Source organism: Epinephelus fuscoguttatus, linkage group LG6, assembly GCF_011397635.1.
Source record: "Epinephelus fuscoguttatus linkage group LG6, E.fuscoguttatus.final_Chr_v1".
Classification (NCBI taxonomy): Eukaryota; Metazoa; Chordata; class Actinopteri; order Perciformes; family Serranidae; genus Epinephelus; species Epinephelus fuscoguttatus.
Genome location: NC_064757.1, coordinates 24,003,114 through 24,024,264, shown reverse-complemented (window position 1 = coordinate 24,024,264; position 21,151 = coordinate 24,003,114). Strand labels below are relative to the sequence as shown.

The 21,151-nt window shown below is 40.3% G+C and overlaps 1 protein-coding gene across 5 annotated transcripts in view; it reads left to right on the top strand.

Annotated features, from left to right (window-relative positions):
* LOC125889800 (MLX interacting protein) overlaps positions 1 to 21,151 on the top strand; it is a 58,792-nt gene that overhangs the window by 2,589 nt on the left and 35,052 nt on the right. For 3 of the 5 annotated variants that reach the window (XR_007449483.1, XM_049577954.1, XM_049577951.1), the window contains exons 2-9: positions 6,158 to 6,264; positions 8,050 to 8,135; positions 8,331 to 8,420; positions 9,591 to 9,632; positions 14,308 to 14,548; positions 16,195 to 16,287; positions 16,460 to 16,554; positions 18,850 to 19,423. Coding sequence is in view for 4 of the 5 variants with exons in the window: in XM_049577954.1 (XP_049433911.1) it covers positions 6,158 to 6,264; positions 8,050 to 8,135; positions 8,331 to 8,420; positions 9,591 to 9,632; positions 14,308 to 14,548; positions 16,195 to 16,287; positions 16,460 to 16,554; positions 18,850 to 19,423 (1,328 nt within the window). In the remaining variant the exon portion in view is untranslated. The remainder of the gene's footprint in view (positions 1 to 6,157; positions 6,265 to 8,049; positions 8,136 to 8,330; positions 8,421 to 9,590; positions 9,633 to 14,307; positions 14,549 to 16,194; positions 16,288 to 16,459; positions 16,555 to 18,849; positions 19,424 to 21,151) is intronic. The other 2 variants (XM_049577955.1, XM_049577953.1) reach the window with 2 other exon arrangements.

Genomic DNA, 21,151 nt, shown 5'->3' with positions numbered 1-21,151 from the left:
GACTTACAATGAGAAATATAAATAATATTTCATGTCTGAAGAGGAGTAGGAAGAAGCAACATGCTTGTCTAGTCCTACCGTCAAACTTAAACCAACACTAAGCAGACTATTACATAAATACACTCTCGTCAAAATTGATCAACCACACATTTACACCACTGCACTTCTTAATACCTGATAACCAATTTCACCCCGTGTATTAAACAAATACAAATGGAGAGTACCGATATGAGTGTGCTTTTCATTCCCGCTAATCATTTCTGTACTTTGTGAAGATCCTGTCTTTGCACCTGTTTTTAAATTGTTGGATATCTTTACTTTGTTTTATGTCGTCAACCCAGTGCGTTCCTCAAAATCACCACACAAATTGATATACAGTACAGGCCAAAAGTTTGGACACACCTTCTCATTCAATGCGTTTTCTTTATTTTCATGACTATTTACATTGTAGATTCTCACTGAAGGCATCAAAACTATGAATGAACACATGTGGAGTTATGTACTTAACAAAAAAGGTGAAATAACTGAAAACATGTTTTATATTCTAGTTTCTTCAAAATAGCCACCCTTTGCTCTGATTACTGCTTTGCACACTCTTGGCATTCTCTCCATGAGCTTCAAGAGGTAGTCACCTGAAATGGTTTCCACTTCACAGGTGTGCCTTATCAGGGTTAATTAGTGGAATTTCTTGCTTTATCAATGGGGTTGGGACCATCAGTTGTGATGTGCAGAAGTCAGGTTAATACACAGCCGACAGCCCTATTGGACAACTGTTAAAATTCATATTATGGCAAGAACCAATCAGCTAACTAAAGAAAAACGAGTGGCCATCATTACTTTAAGAAATGAAGGTCAGTCAGTCCAGAAAATTGCAAAAACTTTAAATGTGTCCCCAAGTGGAGTCGCAAAAACCATCAAGCGCTACAACGAAACTGGCACACATGAGGACCGACCCAGGAAAGGAAGACCAAGAGTCACCTCTGCTTCTGAGGATAAGTTCATCCGAGTCACCAGCCTCAGAAATCGCAAGTTAACAGCAGCTCAGATCAGAGACCAGATGAATGCCACACAGAGTTCTAGCAGCATACCCATATACCCAATGCATACCCATATACCCAATGGAAATCTGTGCTTTGGTCTGATGAGTCCAAATTTGAGATCTTTGGTTCCAACCGCCGTGTCTTTGTGAGACGCAGAAAAGGTGAACGGATGGATTCCACATGCCTGGTTCCCACTGTGAAGCATGGAGGAGGAGGTGTGATGGTGTGGGGGTGTTTTGCTGGTGATACTTTTGGGGATTTATTCAAAATTGAAGGCACACTGAACCAGCATGGCTACCACAGCATCCTGCAGCGACATGCCATCCCATCCGGTTTGCGTTTAGTTGGACGATCATTTATTTTTCAACAGGACAATGACCCCAAACACACCTCCAGGCTGTGTAAGGGCTATTTGACCAAAAAGGAGAGTGATGGAGTGCTGCGGCAGATGACCTGGCCTCCACAGCCACCGGACCTGAACCCCATCGAGATGGTTTGGGGTGAGCTGGACCGCAGAGTGAAGGCAAAGGGGCCAACAAGTGCTAAACACCTCTGGGAACTCCTTCAAGACTGTTGGAAAACCATTTCAGGTGACTACCTCTTGAAGCTCATGGAGAGAATGCCAAGAGTGTGCAAAGCAGTAATCAGAGCAAAGGGTGGCTATTTTGAAGAAACTAGAATATAAAACATGTTTCAGTTATTTCACCTTTTTTTGTTAAGTACATAACTCCACATGTGTTCATTCATAGTTTTGATGCCTTCAGTGAGAATCTACAATGTAAATAGTCATGAAAATAAAGAAAACGCATTGAATGAGAAGGTGTGTCCAAACTTTTGGCCTGTACTGTACGTCATACTTTTCAGAGTCGTGCAAAAACGTTATTTCAGACGTTATTTTAGTCTACCTCCGATGTTGTACCCCTCCTCTCTTGCCAGGTAGTAAGTTATTTCTCACTTTGTACATGACTTGAGCTGTTTTAAAATCCACCAGATCCATAAATTTTTAGTTTGTGTGACTTTAAAAAACAGGTGCTTGTTTCGTACAGACCCTGGCAAAAATCACATCATCATCATTTTAGTATTTCCTTCAGGGAAAAATGCAAAAATTACAATTCACCACTTTAATCGCATCTGATACTACAGTCACAACATCTGTATCAACTGTAGCCCCAAGCCATTAAGGTTGAGAACCACTGGTTTAATTCTGAACTAAATAAGTTTATCATATGGTTTTACTGTGAAGTATAACCACATCAGACTTGTACTTCAGTGCAGTGCTTGAGTAAATGTACTTGTTACTTCTGTTACCTCGAGTTTAGTGTGGCACTCTGTTGAGACGTTATGTGAACTGAGCACCAGGCCTGATGAACTCAGATTACACTCTCTTAAAAGAGAGATCTTTGTCCTAACTTAAGGTGGAATGATTTATACAGGAGTGTCTTTCAGGCCAAATCAAGCTGCCAGGCAGTATTTATGCTTTGCCAAAGTTGCCACGGGCTGTGCACATCTTGAATCTAATCAGACAGATCTCCTTCACGTCAGAACAAATAGTGTTTTGTTTCGACAGTGCTGAGACATTAGCAGGCACAGCTCCGGGCATGTTCAGCTGATTTTTCAAATTGTTGAACACACTGGGTCCTCTGAAAATTATTGTTTCACATATCACACATATCTCTTTAATATCGCAGTTCTTAGTTTGTCTGTGAAATGTCACAAATACTTAAAAAATGACCCATGAGAGGATTTAAATCAGAGTCTTTAAATATTTTACTTGGCCTGACAAACAGAATCAAAAAAGTATTTAGTCTAGAATTGTGTAAAACTGTGAACAGCAAGCAGCAGAATTGTTACCAGCCAGTATCAGGACATTTTCATTCAAAATTAACCGAAATTATTAAACAAAAATCAAAACCTGACTAATATTCCTAGACAGAGACGTTTGATTCAAACTCAGAATCCTTTGTTGATCCCCAGTGGGAAAATTGGGGGACGTTACAGTTGGGGGACGTTACAGTTGTTCTTATACTGTATATAGACATAAGAAATAAGAAGTATGCAGGAAAAAATGTATATGTAACACAACACAGTACCGATGTTTCTTATGGAGGACTTTATTCTCCAGACTACACCATCCTCTAAACAAAATCCTTTAAATTAAACATCATAATTCACAATGTGCAGCCCAGTGTCCCGAGAAAAAGCAGCACAGTGAATGCTGACAAGTTTATAAACTTCAGTAAATGTTAAAGCAGTGTTAATGTTGAGATTCAAACAAAACGTGCCAGTGAAAGTTGGGTCTAAATGCGGTAAAGAATTCCTTGGCTCACGTTACCCATGGTTCTGTTGACCGCTTAGTGTTACTGTAGTGTTGGTGCAGAGCCAGCTGCTCGGAGGATTCCCTCTGACTTTAAAAATGGCACCGACTTGGATCCACTGAGGAGACTATTTATAGACTAGGAAAGCACTACTACCAGTTACTGTTCTGCTGTTGTCATTCATCCGACACAGAGAAGTGATGAGTATTTGTGTGCATGACAGAGCCTTCACTCACAATGAGAACACTGGTGGATCTGCAGAGATTTCCCCTGTAGTACTGCTTCTTCTCTAGTTCCTGCACCAAGTTGGACTGCTTACTGAAACAGCTTTTCCCACTTCCAAGGACTCAAACAGTACTCAAGCACACAAATGACAGCTGGCAAAGAGTGCACAGGAAGGACAGACTGTAACAGGAGAGGAACGATAGGAAGAAGGAAAGTGTGAGCTAACCCTTTTGGACTGTGATAAACATTGCCCCATCAAAGCAGATGAGAAATAAGAAAATAGATATAGATACAGTATATAGCTGGGTAATATATCGATAGCACTCTATATCAGTATCATGATATGAGACTAGATATCGTCTCAGATTTTGGATGTCATGACATTGTAAGTGTTGTCTTTCTTTTGTTTGAAAAGCTGCCTTACAGTAAAGTGATGTACTTTTCTGAACTTACAAGACTGCTCTCGTCTTTCTGTTATTTACCTTTACTAGTCTGAGTGGGCGGAAGTTCGCTGCATAGATCAGCCTCTCATTGGGCGGAACGAGCCACCCACTGAAGTCCCGCCCTACCACCTCCAGTTGTGTAGCAGTTTTCAACCGTTTTCAACACGTCCTTTACTAACTTTTGCAGTGTTTGATCTTGTGGGGATGTGGCCATTTTTCTGCCATGGTTCACGTCCTGTAAGCGATATTTTTGTGGGCGTGTTACACCAAAACCTGTTTCCCCCTGGGAATATTTTTGCAAGCGCACCGTTGCTGTTCACCGCCCAGAACGATTGTGATTGGTTGAAAGAAATACAAGCAGCCAGGGCGTTTTTTCTCCAATCTTAAAGTGCGAGTCGGCCCAGCTAGACCTTTCTTTTCTTGAGAAAGGTCTGGTGAGCGAGACTATGCCTTTACCAGCTTAGTCATTATATCCACATTACTGATGATTATTTATCAATATTTTATAAAAGCACCGTTAGTCAACCCTGCAGTATTGCTGCAATATCGATTATCGAGGTATTTGGTCAAACAAATAGTAATATCTGATTTTACCCATATTGCTCAGCCCTATATCCTTCTCTCTTGTCCTGTTGAACTTTAGTCATATAAAAAAACATGACGGCACGAAGGTTCAGTGGTTAGCATTGTCCCCTCACAGCAAGGGGATTCCTGGTTCGAATCCAGGGTGGGGGTTCAAAGTTTGGATGTTCTCCAGCTTCCTCCCACAGTCCAAAGACATGCAGGTTAATTGGTGACTCTAAATTGGCCATAGGTGTGAATGTGAGTGTGAATGGTTGTCTGTCTCTATGTCGGCCCTGCGATAGTCTGGTGACCTGTCCGGTGTGTACCCCGCCTCTTGCCCAAGTCTCCATGACCCCCAACACAATAAGTGCTTAGAGAAAATTAATAAATGAATGTAAAAAACATATTTAAAAGTTGGTGCAGTAATATTAATACACTCAGTTGGACGTTAAACGTGATACCAGCATTCCTTAAAACCACAAAGTTTCAGTCCATTATTGACCAACGTGGCTGATTATAATTCTCTGTATGACTTGTAACAAAATCATTACCACACTGTCCACAGCTCACCTAATGTCACTGTGCGGTAATCATAAGTTTCACATAATGAACAGTGCACACTGATGAATTCATCTGATGTCTCCTTGTTTTACATTTAATAGCATACGTGTGTTTCCTCTCTGTTTATTTGACCCCTTATCTCCATATCGTTCTGGTAAATATCAGTCTAATTTAAGCCTGACCTTGACTGTTTCCTTCTTGTTTGTTTTGCTTGCTTTATCTCTTGAGGTCTGTCAGTACACTGCCAGTGTTGGTCAAGGTGACGGCTAGCTTTTCTCTTTTTAAATTGTTTGTACACTTGGTTTCATAGTGTAGGGTTCAGCTTTTTTCTGTTCCTGTGGCAAGAGAAATATCAGCTTTTCTGTCAGAAATGAGAAACAACTTTTTGTGTCAGTTTTCAATGTATTCATTTTCAATTTCTTTGTCATTTATGAAATAGACACATTGTTCCAGAGCCTAGTATACTGGCATGAGAAGCCACATTCAGGCCAGTGTGTCAGTGAAACAGTCAGTCATCCCGCGTGTAACTCCTGTCACCAAACGGTGTTGTCTTACCTTTTACTGAGTGATGGACGCTGGCTCAGTGTTACAGCGAGCAAGCATCACTTTTCAGTATTAAGGCTTTAGGTCAGTGTCAGGCGTCAGTATTAAGGTCAAAATCTTGTTCGTAAGGAGACAATTTAAGAGACTGTGACAGAGACAACATTTGCTCTCGTTGGTGTGTAAGCTAAATAGATTCATGATTAAACAAACTTTTAAAAAAATCCCATATAAAGTGTTGTGTCATTGGAAGGTAGAAGATAGAGGGGGCATTTTTTAAGTCTGTGAAATCATTTTTTTTCTCTACAAGCAAGAATATCAGGGCTTTATCTGCTGATAACACAAAGTAGAGTTTGAATTATAGTAGAGATATAGATCTACTTGCACAGATTAAGCCATGGCAATTATAGAATGTCCCAGGTCTCTCATCACTTATCTCACTGTAAATTGTCTTGGGTTTTTTTTTCAGTGGTAAGTTGGTATCTCCCAAATGGAAAAACTTCAAGGGTCTAAAGCTGCTTTGGAGAGACAAGATTCGCCTCAACAACGCCATATGGAGAGCCTGGTATATGCAGTGTAAGAGCTCCTCTTCATTTTCTACCCACAGAGAGTTGACTGTATTAGGGCTGCACACATAATCAAATATTAACCACAGTAACGATTAGGGCTTCCCACAATTAAATGAAAATGATCGACTGCGATATTTACATTCAAAATTTGTGCTCTGCTCATAGAAAACTCTGCTGCATTTCAAAATAAGCCTTTTTCTAAGCTAACAGCCAGCTTCCATTTTTGAAGAGCTGTACGCTGTTATGTGTGCGCACTGCAGCGGTAGCCTGTGAAAAACTTTACGTAATATTGCAACTGCAGATCGGCAAAACTAAAATCAAATATTTCATCAACTATCACATAGAGAAGAAAGCAGTGCACTGTTTATTTAAATGTGAAAGTTCAATAAAAAGAATTGTGCTTAAAATGTATGAGTAATCGTATTAAAATCATCGGAATATTGATCAGAATAATATCAATTATCATTTTGACCATAATTGTGCAGACCTAGATTGTGTTTTTCAATAATTAGTGTGAAGTGGAATTTTAATGCTTCTTTAATTCAGCTGTAGCGTGTGTGAAGACATCAGGATCTAATAGACAATCTGATGTCAGATGTAGTGGAGAGACTCCTTCATACATTCTTTTATACCGGTAGGTCTACATTTCAGGACACATTGAGCTTTTCAGGATCCACAATGTTACCAGCCTTCATTTTTCCTCTCATTTCACCTGTTTATTACAACTTACCCATAAAGGAATTTCCCCCCCCCAAATAATCATTTGTATGTCAGTCACTCACCTCGTGTTACGTTGAATTTCTGAGGAAAACTTTGTTTTTCTTGCATGCCTCCACTGTGAATGAAGAATCCACAAACTTAATGAACTGAAGTCATAGGGGTCCACTTTTAACAACACCAAATCTATATCAAAACATCTGCTGACAAACTTTCACACAACTTGTGCAGTAAAATCCAAGTGTTATCTATCCATCAGTGGTATGCTCAGTACTTCCCAAAGAGACAGCTCTTTCTGATGGGAGCTGAACAGAAACTAATTCTACCTCGCTGAACACTGAAGCTGCTGGTCGACCACTCCCTTGATGGGTAAATCCGAACTAATCCTTTAAAACACTAAAGTTGCACAGTGACACAATAAACTACTGACCAAGGCAGTGGTAGACCAGTAGCTCCCGTGTTCAGCAAGGTAAAATTACAGTTTTTTTTCTATAGAGTCTGGCTTTGAAGAGAGCATAGATAAGTTTCACTTAAAGTTCAGTTCCCCGCTGGTAAGGTCCATCTGTTTGGGAAGTACTAAGCATATGTCTGGATAAACCAGACTTGGATTCTTCGTTTGCTGTCGAGGAAGTTTTCTTCACGAATTCAACAAAACCTAGGATGTGTAACTGATATACAAATGGTCATGTTGGGGTGAAGTATTGCTTTAACAGTTCTTGCAACATTATCTGTAAAATCAGGAACTTAGACCTGTTGTTTATGATTTCAAGATAAATATTGGTTCTGTCTTTGCAACATGCTGCAGTTGTATCATTTTGTTTACATGCCACGAGCAGTTTAATGACAGTGACTGATAGCGACTCTTATTCAAGTCTCAAAAATAAACTCAGTCTGGGTCAAGGTTTTCATGAGCTGTAAGCTGAGCTCTGACCGCTCTTTTTTCCACTTCAAGCAAAGTGTGCTGTGAGATGTTTTCTACTTTTTCTTGTGTTGTAAATGCAGTTCACCATTATGGAAAAAAGGGAACTATGTCTTTCTACTGAGGGTGACTTTGAGGTTGTGTCTTATCCCCTAGATGTGGAGAAAAGGGAGAACCCTGTTTGTCACTTTGCAACACCCCTGGATGGAAGCATGGACTCCGACGTCCATCGTCCTACAGAGGTAGAGGCAGAAAAATGTGATGCTCAAACATCAATAGTGACTTTGTGTTGTTGTCACCAAATTCCTCCCATGGATCATTTCATGTTCACTCTCTCAAAGACTTGTTTGTGATTGAGTTTATGTTTCCCTTCTCACATCCTGTCTTTGTTCTGTGTGTTTTATGGACTGTTGCCCATCTCCGTCTTTCCTCCACAGGGCATTGCCACGGAGGGGAAATGCTGGAAAAGAAGAATTGAAATCGTTATAAGAGAATACCACAAGTGGAGAACATACTTTAAAAAAAGGGTAATGTTCAGTTCTTCATAAATGCACTGTTATGCTTTGTTCACACCACCGATAACAAAGCAATAACGTGGTCAGCTCCATTATCGCTGAGTTGACACTCGTTGATGTCGTTATGTCATCACAGGCTTGTGTGCGTCTGCTGCTTCCAAGAAAGCACTTCGACTGTGCGTCATCTAATGTTTGAATTTTGGTCAAAAAAAATCTATGCTTTTCATCAATGTCTGAGCCCCATTTTAGCATCACAGTTCACCACCCATTGCATCTCCCTGTGTACTGCAATGCAGAGAGAGCTAGCACAGCGTCAGCTACCTTAGCTAAATAACACAGTAACACAGCTAGAAAAAAACATGATTGGTAAACGCTTCACAGCATCATTTGAGTGCTGAGGAAAGTTTGATTTGTAGCACGTCATGCTCATTACAGAGTGACATGTGTCAGCCATCAAGTTTCCAGCTTTGTGTCACCATCTTCCATTAAAAATGATGTGTAGTTGCTTTGTCGTTTAAAGTGTGACCTCAACGTAATAGTTTAGGGTATTTCATATATGTTCATTCAGGGTTCCCACAGTCTTGGAAAACCTTGAAAAGTCATGGGATTTCACAGTCTCATTTTCCAGGCCTGGGAAAGTCATGGATTTAGTAAAATCCTTGAAAGTCATAGAATTTTATTACATGTAATGAAATTAATTGTACAGTAATCATCTGTGAATAACCTTCCATGTAATGTAACACAACGGCTGTAGCTGCTTTCTGTAGCTGTTGACATAATGTAGCTGTAATATGCATCGATGTGTGATTACATTTTGTTTACTGTCGTGTACGTTTACCGTTCCATCTCTCCCTCCATGTATGCTAGCCAGCTGAAATTATGTTTGACCAGAGTTTGAATGTGATATGTTTGAATAACACATCAAGACTGATGTTGTGACCCTGTAATTGAATGTGTAGATCATCAACTTTCCATACCTATGCTATGCCCCACTACTGCTTTAAAAGTCTGCTGCATGTTATGCGTTAAGAATGGTTATGAACATTTTATTTCAGGTCCTTGAAAAGTCATAGAAAAGTTTTGAAATTTTGTCTATGACAGTATGTGGGAACCCTGTTTGTCTGAGTTGTCATTAAACATAAATATTTATCTAATGCAGCATTCATTATCTCCTCCTCATAGTTGCAGAAGCACAAGGATGACGACCTCTCAAGCTTGCTCAAGGTATGTAAAACTGCTTCATGCACAACTCACCAAAGTGCTGAACATTATTATCAGCATCTGTTCAACCAGATGTTTATAGTAATGTCATTAACCCATGCTAACCCAATCACCCTCACATTATTATATACTCTTTAATAAATCACATTTGGCTATGCAAACACACTTCTGACTAATTTCACTTAACCTGTTCAGAACATAAATTAGCCAAAAAAATTTTTTGATTGGGATGTTTTATTTTGTGTTATTTTTTTCTGTCCATTCCAATGTTAATGCAGAAATGACCTAATAGTAAAAATGACAGTAACTGATTGTAACAAACCTTTTATTAAACAAAAAACATGTTTTTTTTATTTTTCATGAATGCTTAACTTGTATCAGTGAATAAAATGATGTTTGAAAACACATTGCATATATATATGTGTGTACAGTACAGGCCAAAAGTTTGGACACACCTTCTCATTCAATGCGTTTTCTTTATTTTCATGACTATTTACATTGTAGATTCTCACTGAAGGCATCAAAACTATGAATGAACACATGTGGAGTTATGTACTTAACAAAAAGGTGAAATAACTGAAAACATGTTTTATATTCTAGTTTCTTCAAAATAGCCACCCTTTGCTCTGATTACTGCTTTGCACACTCTTGGCATTCTCTCCATGAGCTTCAAGAGGTAGTCACCTGAAATGGTTTCCACTTCACAGGTGTGCCTTATCAGGGTTAACTAGTGGAATTTCTTGCTTTATCAATGGGGTTGGGACCATCAGTTGTGTTGTGCAGAAGTCAGGTTAATACACAGCCGACAGCCCTATTGGACAACTGTTAAAATTCATATTATGGCAAGAACCAATCAGCTAACTAAAGAAAAAGGAGTGGCCATCATTACTTTAAGAAATGAAGGTCAGTCAGTCCGGAAAATTGCAAAAACTTTAAATGTGTCCCCAAGTGGAGTCCCAAAAACCATCAAGCGCTACAACGAAACTGGCACACATGAGGACCGACCCAGGAAAGGAAGACCAAGAGTCACCTCTGCTTCTGAGGATAAGTTCATCCGAGTCACCAGCCTCAGAAATCGCAAGTTAACAGCAGCTCAGATCAGAGACCAGATGAATGCCACACAGAGTTCTAGCAGCAGACCCATCTCTAGAACAACTGTTAAGAGGAGACTGCGCGAATCAGGCCTTCATGGTCAAATAGCTGCTAGGAAACCACTGCTAAGGAGAGGCAACAAGCAGAAGAGATTTGTTTGGGCCAAGAAACACAAGGAATGGACATTAGACCAGTGGAAATCTGTGCTTTGGTCTGATGAGTCCAAATTTGAGATCTTTGGTTCCAACCGCCGTGTCTTTGTGAGGCAGAGAAAAGGTGACGGATGGATTCCACATGCCTGGTTCCCACTGTGAAGCATGGAGGAGGAGGTGTGATGGTGTGGGGTGTTTTGCTGGTGACACTGTTGGGGATTTATTCAAAATTGAAGGCACACTGAACCAGCATGGCTACCACAGCATCCTGCAGCGACATGCCATCCCATCCGGTTTGCGTTTAGTTGGACGATCATTTATTTTTCAACAGGACAATGACCCCAAACACACCTCCAGGCTGTGTAAGGGCTATTTGACCAAGAAAGAGTGATGGAGTGCTGCGGCAGATGACCTGGCCTCCACAGTCACCGGACCTGAACCCAATTGAGATGGTTTGGGGTGAGCTGGACCGCAGAGTGAAGGCAAAGGGGCCAACAAGTGCTAAACACCTCTGGGAACTCCTTCAAGACTGTTGGAAAACCATTTCAGGTGACTACCTCTTGAAGCTCATGGAGAGAATGCCAAGAGTGTGAAAGCAGTAATCAGAGCAAAGGGTGGCTATTTTGAAGAAACTAGAATATAAAACATGTTTTCAGTTATTTCACCTTTTTTTGTTAAGTACATAACTCCACATGTGTTCATTCATAGTTTTGATGCCTTCAGTGAGAATCTACAATGTAAATAGTCATGAAAATAAAGAAAACGCATTGAATGAGAAGGTGTGTCCAAACTTTTGGCCTGTACTGTGTGTAAATATATATATATATATATATATATATATATATATATATATATATATATATATATATACACACACACACACACTATATTGTGTTGGATTTGTCATCAATATATCCTCAGTTTCTGATGTTGAAAACAGCACGTTGAAACCTGAGACTGATATTCTGTCTACAAAATTAATTGAATGCATTATGATAAAGTCAAATCACAACAGTATTTCCTGTTTTGTGTTTGTTTTGTGGTGACACTCAGATCCACCGTCCATTCCAGTGGGCGGATATTTATGAAAAAACCCTGAGTAAAAGCTATAAATCTTTCATATGATTTTTTGAAATGTATAAGTAATATAACATCTTATGTTGACATTTAACACAGTTTAAACACAAATTAAGTACTTTAACAATATGAAGAATAGATTAAAATGTGCCTTACCCTTCCTCCTTCGCTGCATTTCAGTTGTCGTTCAACATGCCCTTCCCCTCACTTCCCCTCAGCACTTGCCCTCGGGGGAATCCCCTGCTATCATAAGTGTTGTTTCAATTGTCTGAAAAGCTAAAGGGAACTTGGTGAGATCGACCGTCAGAGGGCTGAGGGAGCAAGTGAACAATGATGGTCACTCTAAAGGTCTATATCATCCCCCAAATTGCAGTTAGGCATTTGATGCAAGAAAATACATCCATGTTTAGGTGGCAGTAAGGCATGTAAAAATTTGGTTGCACCACCAAAAACAGAGAAGATGATGAAACTGGAAAATAAATAAAATTTTCAGCTTTACTAATAGACCTGTATGTATAGGCAGACATACAGGTCTATAGATTTACTCGTCTATCAGCAGATAGTTTCTCAAGAAATTCTCTGATAATTTGATATTTAACTGTAAAAAAATGCCATATAACTAATTGCACTTAATATTTACTTCAATTGTTGTACTAATTTCCTCATTCAAATATTATCTGTAGACACATGGAAATTTGCTGTTTTGCAAGATACAGGGTTCCTACGCAAGTATGGAAAGTATGGAAAAGTATGGAAATAAATTTGATCAATTTCAAGGTATTAAAAAGTATAGAAAATTCAATTTCAATTTCAATTTTATTTATAAAGCCCAATATCACAAATCACAATTTGCTTCACAGGGCTTTACAGCATACAACATCCCTCTGTCCTTTGGACCCTCACAGTGAAATGAAAAAAGAAAATGAAAAATAAAGTATGGAAAAATATTTATGTTTCCAGACTATTACTACTGTTCTAAAATACTGTTTTCTAAAATAGAAAATGAGGTATTTCCAAAAATAATTTAATCAATGTAATTTAATGTGTGAGAGCAAACGTCTCAGAAAACATACCGCCCCTTTTACCTAATTGGCAAGTGGTATGTCCAGTCCGCTGCCCCATGACCCTCCTCCAGCCCCCTAGGTATCAAGTTTCACTCCAACACTGCACCTTCGACAAGAAGACGAGTTGCACATGGTTCACAATGGGTAGATGCAAGTTTTTGGATGGATGGCTTGACAATATCCTATATAAATACTGGTTGGCCAAGGATTCCCAATTCACGCACAGTGCTAGATGCAAGCTTTGTGTGAAATCGTTTGACATCGCCAACATGGGGGAGAAGGCGATTCTGAGCCACATGAAAGAAAAAAACACAGATGTCTCGTTACTGCATCACTTGCACCCATAGTCCCAACCTTTTTGCCTCAGCCCAGACATTGAACTTACCTGAGTTGTTATTTGCATGCCACTATGGTACTTGGCCACAGTCGCCTATTAAGAATAATTAAATATGATGTGAAATATGATACACTGATATATTTACTCAGATGTCGCATATTCTCTGAAAAAAATAAAAGAAGTCTGGAAATTAGGGTATTGAAAAGTATGGAATTTTGAAATTCCAAATGTGTAGGAACCCTGAAGATATCATAAACCTGTAGCAACAGTAATTATGATAATACAGATCGCAAACAGAAATTTTTAAATCAGAAACTGATGCAGCTAATTGCCAAGTGCCTGTCAATAAATTGCAATTATCCGTAGAAGACACCTTCACCTCACAGAGAGCAGTCTGCAGATATCTGATGATTTGTAAAAAAAGAAAAGCAGCATAGCGCTAATCCCGTAACTGGCGGTCGATCCATGATAGTTGGGTTGAAAGTGAGTGGCCTCCGTGCAACGTAAGCTGTAACATAATACCAAGGGCTGAGTGTAGGTGAATGAGGGCAAGTGGAACTATGGATGAATTGCAGCGCTTGCCTCACAGTCTGCCATGCTTTTTAAGAAAGGGAGTGTGGCTCTACTGCAGGCCACTTCAGATAATGTGGAATACTGTGAGACATCCCATCAAACAAGTCTGTGTATTTGGGTGGAGTCAGTAATCATAGATCTAAACACCCTAGAAAATGTATGTCCATTGGAATGGATGAGGGATCTGAACGGGTTAATTCAGCTTGTAACACGCTGACGGACACAAAATCTATACAAGGGGAATTGTTTTGTAAGACTGTTGCATGAAGTTTAGAGATAAAGTGTTGTTTATCAGTTCAGTGCCATCCCATGTCTGCTGTACTCAACACTGCATGCTTGTTGGTCATTAACTGGCTTGGTGATTGCGTTTTGAACACTCAAAGGGGCCAGAGGAGCAGTTGTTGCTGTTCGGGGAAGTCTCTCCAGACATGCTCCGTGTCTCCTTTCTTCAGGATGAAGAGAGTACTGCACGCCGCTTGCCTCGTAAGAATTATGAAGCACCCGCCCCCATGGAGATGGACCCCCTCTTTGACATGGATGTTCTGATGTCAGAGTTTTCAGACACGTTGTTTTCTACGTTGGCCTCGCACCAGCCAATAGCCTGGCCCAATCCAAGGGAGATCGGTGAGGAAATCTTTAGTGTATGAAGTCAGTGGAGACATCCTAATTACCTTTTTAGTTTATTCCTACTCACTCAGTGTGTGATTTAAAGGTCCAGTGTGTAGGATTTAGGGGCATCTATTGGCAGAAATGGAACATTATGTTCATAACGGTGTTTTCATTAGTTTATAATCACCTGAAAATAAGAATTGTTGTGTTTTTGTTACCTTAGAATGAGACTTTTATTTCTACATACGGAGCAGGTCCTTTTACACAGGGCCTGCCATGTTGTTTCTACAGTAGCCCAGATTGGACAAAAAATCAAACACTGACTCCAGATAGGACCCTTCACGTTTTTACATTTTTGTTATGCTATCCTAATTCTTCTACATGCTTGGCACACGGGAGAAGTTTCAGTTCTGCAACCTCACCACTGCCACTAAATCCTACACAATAGACCTTTATTAACTAATTTAATACTTTTATCTTTTGTTGGCTGTTTTCTCTACATTCAAGTTTGTTGAAGTCCCCCCCAGACATGTTTTTAAAGTATGTAAAAAAAATACTCTGCAACAAGTTGTTTTTATATAAAAAGTAAAACAAAGAAAATGAGCTGGAAGCAGATCTACTTTTTATCCCTCATTGAGATATTCTGAATCTGGCCTCTGTCCTGCCCACCACCACTGCTTGCTGTCGGTTTCGCTTTTTTCAGTGGTGTCACAGTGTTACTAGCACTACGTTGACCAGGGAAAGAGCAGTGCGCATCAAGTCACCCAAGGTCGACACTTGAGAGAGCGCCAGAGAGTTTCAGCCATGCATGTTTAAGCCTCAGTCAGACCCAGACTCAGATGAAGGGTCTGTTGTGCACCAAAATCAGCAGCTAGCAGACATCTAAGAATGTAAGTGTAGTTGGCATCTTGTATTTATATTGTTTGTTAGCTTGTAGGCTCATTGTCAGTGGCTGATTTAGCATCAGTATGTGTGAAAAATACAATAATATCTGCTATAGAGGTTGCCTTGAGCTCATTATCCCATGTAGACTGAGTCCTTTGCAATGGATAGCATTTGATTTCATCTCACGCCCCTTTGCAGCGTGCCGTCCCCCCTCTTTCCCACCTTTCTTGTCTATTTTTAACTGTCCTATTTTTAAAGGCAAAATTGCTCAAAACAATCTTTAAAATAAAATCATAACCTTTTTGGTAGATAGTGGAGGGAAGCTCCAGGCTGTATGTGCGCTGTCAAACCTTTACTATGCTAATGCAAACTCTGCTCTCTGGTCTCACAAGTCCACTCTGCCCTGGTGGTTTCCGATTTCTTTGCCGGTATAGTGTCGGACAGCAATTGACTTTCATGTAGTGACGTACCTAATCTACCTTGCCCAGGGTACATTTGAATCTCAGATTTTGGGGAAGTGCACAGACATCACCCCCTTCTGAAGAGAAATGTGAATACACCTCTGTAGTGACAAACCTTGCCCAGTTACAAGTCAGTTTAGTCAACATCAGATGTTTCAGGGGACATAAACATAATAAAAATGCATTTTAAATTGAGGGGGACTTTAACAAACTCTCTAAATTATGTTACATCTGTATGATTTCAACAATATGTTATCTATCTGTCAAAATGTCATCCCCCTACTCTCCCTACCTCTGCCTCTTAAACCTCCACAGCTCATGCAGGGAACGCAGACATGATCCAACCAGGACTCATCCCTTTACAACCCAACCTAGACTTCATGGACTCCTTTGATCCACTGCAAGGTAGCAGTAAGGCACCAACCATAGCTGCAGTGCGCACACACACACTAATAGTGCACACTTTACAGGAATCAAGCGCACATGTTCTAGTAACTCTGCTAAAGCAGTTGGCTTAGCCTAACACAGAAAGTAGTGTGATTTTACTAACCTCTAGCTAACATAGAGACTCTTGTTCCAGACTTATTTCACAGCCTCCGTCAGCCCGCCTTCCCCTCTGTTTCACCCACTGCAACATCTGTCACCCCTCTACCCAGCAGCAGCTCTCAGTCACAGGTAAACACCAAGGTGCAGTCCCTAACACACACCACCATGATCAGAGTTTGTCCAAAATCTGTGTTTTTTTCCCTATCTTTAATTTTTGCTTTTATTTGGGGGGGGGGGGGGGGGGGGTCAGTTCACAGAGATTTCCACCACATCTTCTACCATCTCTCTGTCTTAATGTAGTTACACAAAAAATCTATGTAACATAATAATATTACTAAACTTTAATTACATAGCACTTTTCATACACGACTGGCTGCTCAAACTGCTTAACAATAAATTTATATTCTTTTGAGAATCAGACACTCAAAACGTAGCTAAATGTTTTGCTTCTCTTTCATGCTGTCATCCTTAAAGCTCAGCAGAGGTAATTTATTTAGCCTTATTCTCTGTTAGGTCTATAAATGCAGCTTTAGCGTAACTTTTTGTCTGACTTTTATCCACAAAAAGATAACAGCAACTGCATCTGAGCGCTGTACTAAGATTTGGCAGAATGTTAGTGTAGTTAAAGGGATAATTCGAATCTTTTGAAGTGGGGTTGTATGAAGTATTTATCCTTCAGTGCATTACCTGCAGTAGATGTCAGTCACCACGCCCCCAGTTTGGAGAAGTCACACAGAAGCTAAGCAATGTGCTGCTGTGGATGAGGTCGGCAACAAAACACATCTTAGTCACCTAAAAAAAGTCCCTTCTAAAACAGTTGTACAGTTTTAGTGTACGCCATGTCGGGAGTATTTTCACTGCCGCTGTTCCAACCGCTTCAGTTTCCGTGCTCTTATTAAAGTCACCAGACTGTTTTAAAATCCGAAGTTAAACAGTAACGCCAACAAGCTAACTGATCGAGGCAGCGGTAGACCAGCAGCTCCTGTGTTTGGCAATGTTAAGTCACTATGTTTTTTAAACGCAGTCTGGTTTTGAAGAGAACGATATAACAGAAATCAATGTCTGATGGCAAGGTAAAGCAGTATTCTAAATAAAGCATATACTTTAACCCATGAGATTTTTCTAGGTGCCTAAGATACATTTTGTCACTGACCCCCGTCCACAGCGGTACATTGCTTAGCTTACGTGTTGGACTCCAGTCTGCTTCTTCTTACTGGGCCGTGCCGGCAGAAATCTGCTGTAAATAATACACTTGCTTAAGATAAGTACCTCATACAACCCCACTTGAGAAGATCAAAACTACCCCTTTTTGGGCATGTTCATGGACAGGTTTTTAAACAAGTAAAATGATCTCAAAAACTATTCTTTGATTCACTAGAAGCAAGTGGAGGGACTTATCATAATGGAGTGATGTGACCACTTGAAACATTGACTCCACCTTCCTCTTCTCTCAATACTGAGCAGCCAGAAAAGTAATTAATTAGGGCTATACCGAATACATTCGAAGTTTCTATGGAGATTTATGAAGGAAGCCTTGAATGTCTGTCCTCATACGTTATGATCTCATCACCCTTAAAATATTTTTTCTAATAAAGTGATTCATCAGATTAAATGAGTTAGTCTTCTTTTTAATTAATTCAACTTCCTTTAATGACTATAACTTGTTAGTTTCATCAATATTAACACATGTAGGCAGCAGGCTAATCCAGTAAGGACAAAAAATAATGATGAAATAATAATCCTGCCCTCAGGCTCTTGTGCTACAACAGGTATGTCAATAAAAAAACACGACATTTCAAATTAATTAATCTTTAACCTCGTTCTACAGTCATTGTTGGTATGACATTGATGACGTCTTGATGGGGCACCAAACAAATACAGATACCTAATATGATTTTTTCTTTGTGAACAGCTTTATTACTATAAAAGTGTTGGAGCCAGAATATATTTTTGTTATTGAGGTTATATACATGTAATTATTTATGGTGCTTTTTGTGTGCAGCAAGCAGGAGAGCAAACCCTTTTTTGACCACAGTGAAAATGTTTTTTGAAAGGCTAAAGCAAACAAACGTGGAAGCAGAATATGTTGTCGACTTTTGGACTCTTCAACGCTCTGGAGTTATTGTAAATGTTTACACCACATGAGTCAGAAACAGTCTCACGCAGCCACCACTGAAATTTAATTCTGCAAATAGTACAATAATACCAATGACATCCGTGTAGCCTCATCCTAAACTGCAACTGTGCAGAAACATCGGGTTTAAACAGAATAAATAGAGATGCTTAGAGATTAGAGTGTGTAGTACGACGTACCCTTCTCCTGTCTAATATGAATCTATGTGAGCTGCTTCTCTTCTGTTTCATACTGCACTAGAAGATAGGACTTAAGTGTTTGTTCCCTTTTCCTTTGTCGTCCTTTGCCAGGCCCAGTTAATGCCCTCTCTGCTTACAACCAACCACATCTCCCCTCCTGGCCCCCCGCCCATCCCCTCTCCCATGGCCAGTCAAACCAGCCGAACAGCAAGTGGTGCTGCCTATGTACCAAACTACATGCCTCTGTTTCCTGGGCAGGTGGCGCCCAGTGATCAAGCCGTAGTACCCTCAGTCCCTCAGCCATTATCCCATGATCCTCTGGCGCAGTGCCTTTCAGGTCGGGACATGGCCTCGGTAGCACCCATGGTTCCTTCACCTTTGGATCACACCTCAGCACTGGACGAGACTGTAGCACCATCTGTGATTACACACACGGCCTCCTCTACTGTCACGCCGAGCGCCGCCACCACCACCTTCAGCCACGCCTCAGAGTATTGCTCCATATCAACACAACCTCCACCTCCTCCTTCCCAGCTGCAGCCCTTGGCTCCATTACCTGCCACTCCCGTCCAGCACCCTCAGACTTTCGCCCTACCTCGCCCCTTTCAGTCACCCAGTGCCAACAAAACCCACCCTGTGCAAAGGATTTCTAGCACCATCCCTTCGTCCCACCTAATCCTCACAGGTCTGTTGTTCCTGATCTCAAGATGTTAGCAATGCAATTTCTGAGGAACTGTGCATATAACATTGTTGATCTGTCAGTGGAGCTGTGTCACGTTACCACAACATAGTGCTCAAACCTTTCTTATTCGATCATACTGATTTTAAAACTATTTTTTGTTGACATGGCTGAGTCACTGTAGCTTATACTACTGATAAACTCTGCCAGAGAAATGCCATACTGACATGCTGTTTACAATGTCCGATGCCTTAGTATGAAACCAGTTGTGTGTGAATTGCATACTGTTTCTGCTGAAATATCACAGAATGCAAATACTGGACGCTACGCCAGCATAAATATCCCAGAATGCAGTAAGGCTAATGAGAATGTTCTTAATGGACAGCGACCAAGACAGCTCTGTAAGGTCAATAACACGTTAAACGTCTGCTAACCACACAAAGGGTCTTAGGAAGTGATGTGGAAATTAGAGCTCAGTGCGTCTGAAAAGAGAAGGGCTGCTCTCTTATAGTTGACCAAACATTAGGTAACCAGAAATGTCATTAGTCAGCAAGATTTCATTGGTTGCTTCGTCACAGAAAAAAGTGAAACTCTATTAGGAGCTGCGCCTTGTTAATCTACAGGGCCAGTACCTGCGGTTATCACACAGGCTAGTTAATAACATGTCGGGCAGGAAATCCAAAGTGTGGGATCATTTTGAGAAGGTGAAGGACGAACCCAAGGTGATATGTAAACTCATCTTCATCGGTCGACTACAAACATGACGTATCATCTGAAACATGTCAGTAGCTACATGCCCGTTAGCCACTTAGCACAATAATTACTGCTTTGCCGACAGCGTCATTAACAGGCGGCTCGCTCAGTGTGTGACGTGCACTTGTAGATAAAATATAGGCCCATATTAATGAAGGTTCATTAGTACGGTTTTGTATTTCTGTGTAATCTAGCACAGTGTTAACAGTGTTACTGATACTATTTTTTCTCACACCTAGAACTCAAACCATTGTGTTGCCCCGCCCAAAATATATCATTTGATAACCAAATTAATATTGTAAACATGTGGGTCGACTCATGGCCCTAATTGACGACTAGGAAAGTTCTAGACTAGGTGACAGCCCTAGAAAAGATGCATACTGCTGTTTATGTACACAGAGGTACGTTGAAGTTATAGTTTACATATTGGATATGTGGTGCATTTAATGCAATTTTGGATTGAGTGAAAGTCTTTTGGCAAGCACAGAGGAAAACATCTGCTGATTTCCGATGGAACTGTATTTGCACTTGGATTAATAATCTGTAGCAAACAAATTCCATGTTGTTATCCATCTGCCCTGGCATTAGCTGTGGTTGGAGGCATTATGATTTCGGGTTGTCCATCAGGTTGCCCATCCGTTCATTCATACATCTGTATGTCCATCCCATTCTCATGAATGCCATATCTTATGAACGAAAAAATTGACGCAAAGGTCTGATGAAATCAAATGAAGTGATGACATTTTATATCCAAAAGTTCAAAGGCCAGCTTCATTGTGATGTCATAATACTACTGCACTGACACTTCTCTGACCATTTTTCAACATCATAACTCAGGAACAGAAGGGGAGACATTTGGTCAGATACTGAATTGGTGACACTATTCTTGGGTGCTCACCTTGAGCTAATTGTGTAGCACTTCTGTGCTGCTGCGGGTGAAGATGTGAAGCATCCATGTTTTCACAGACATGGATGTAAACT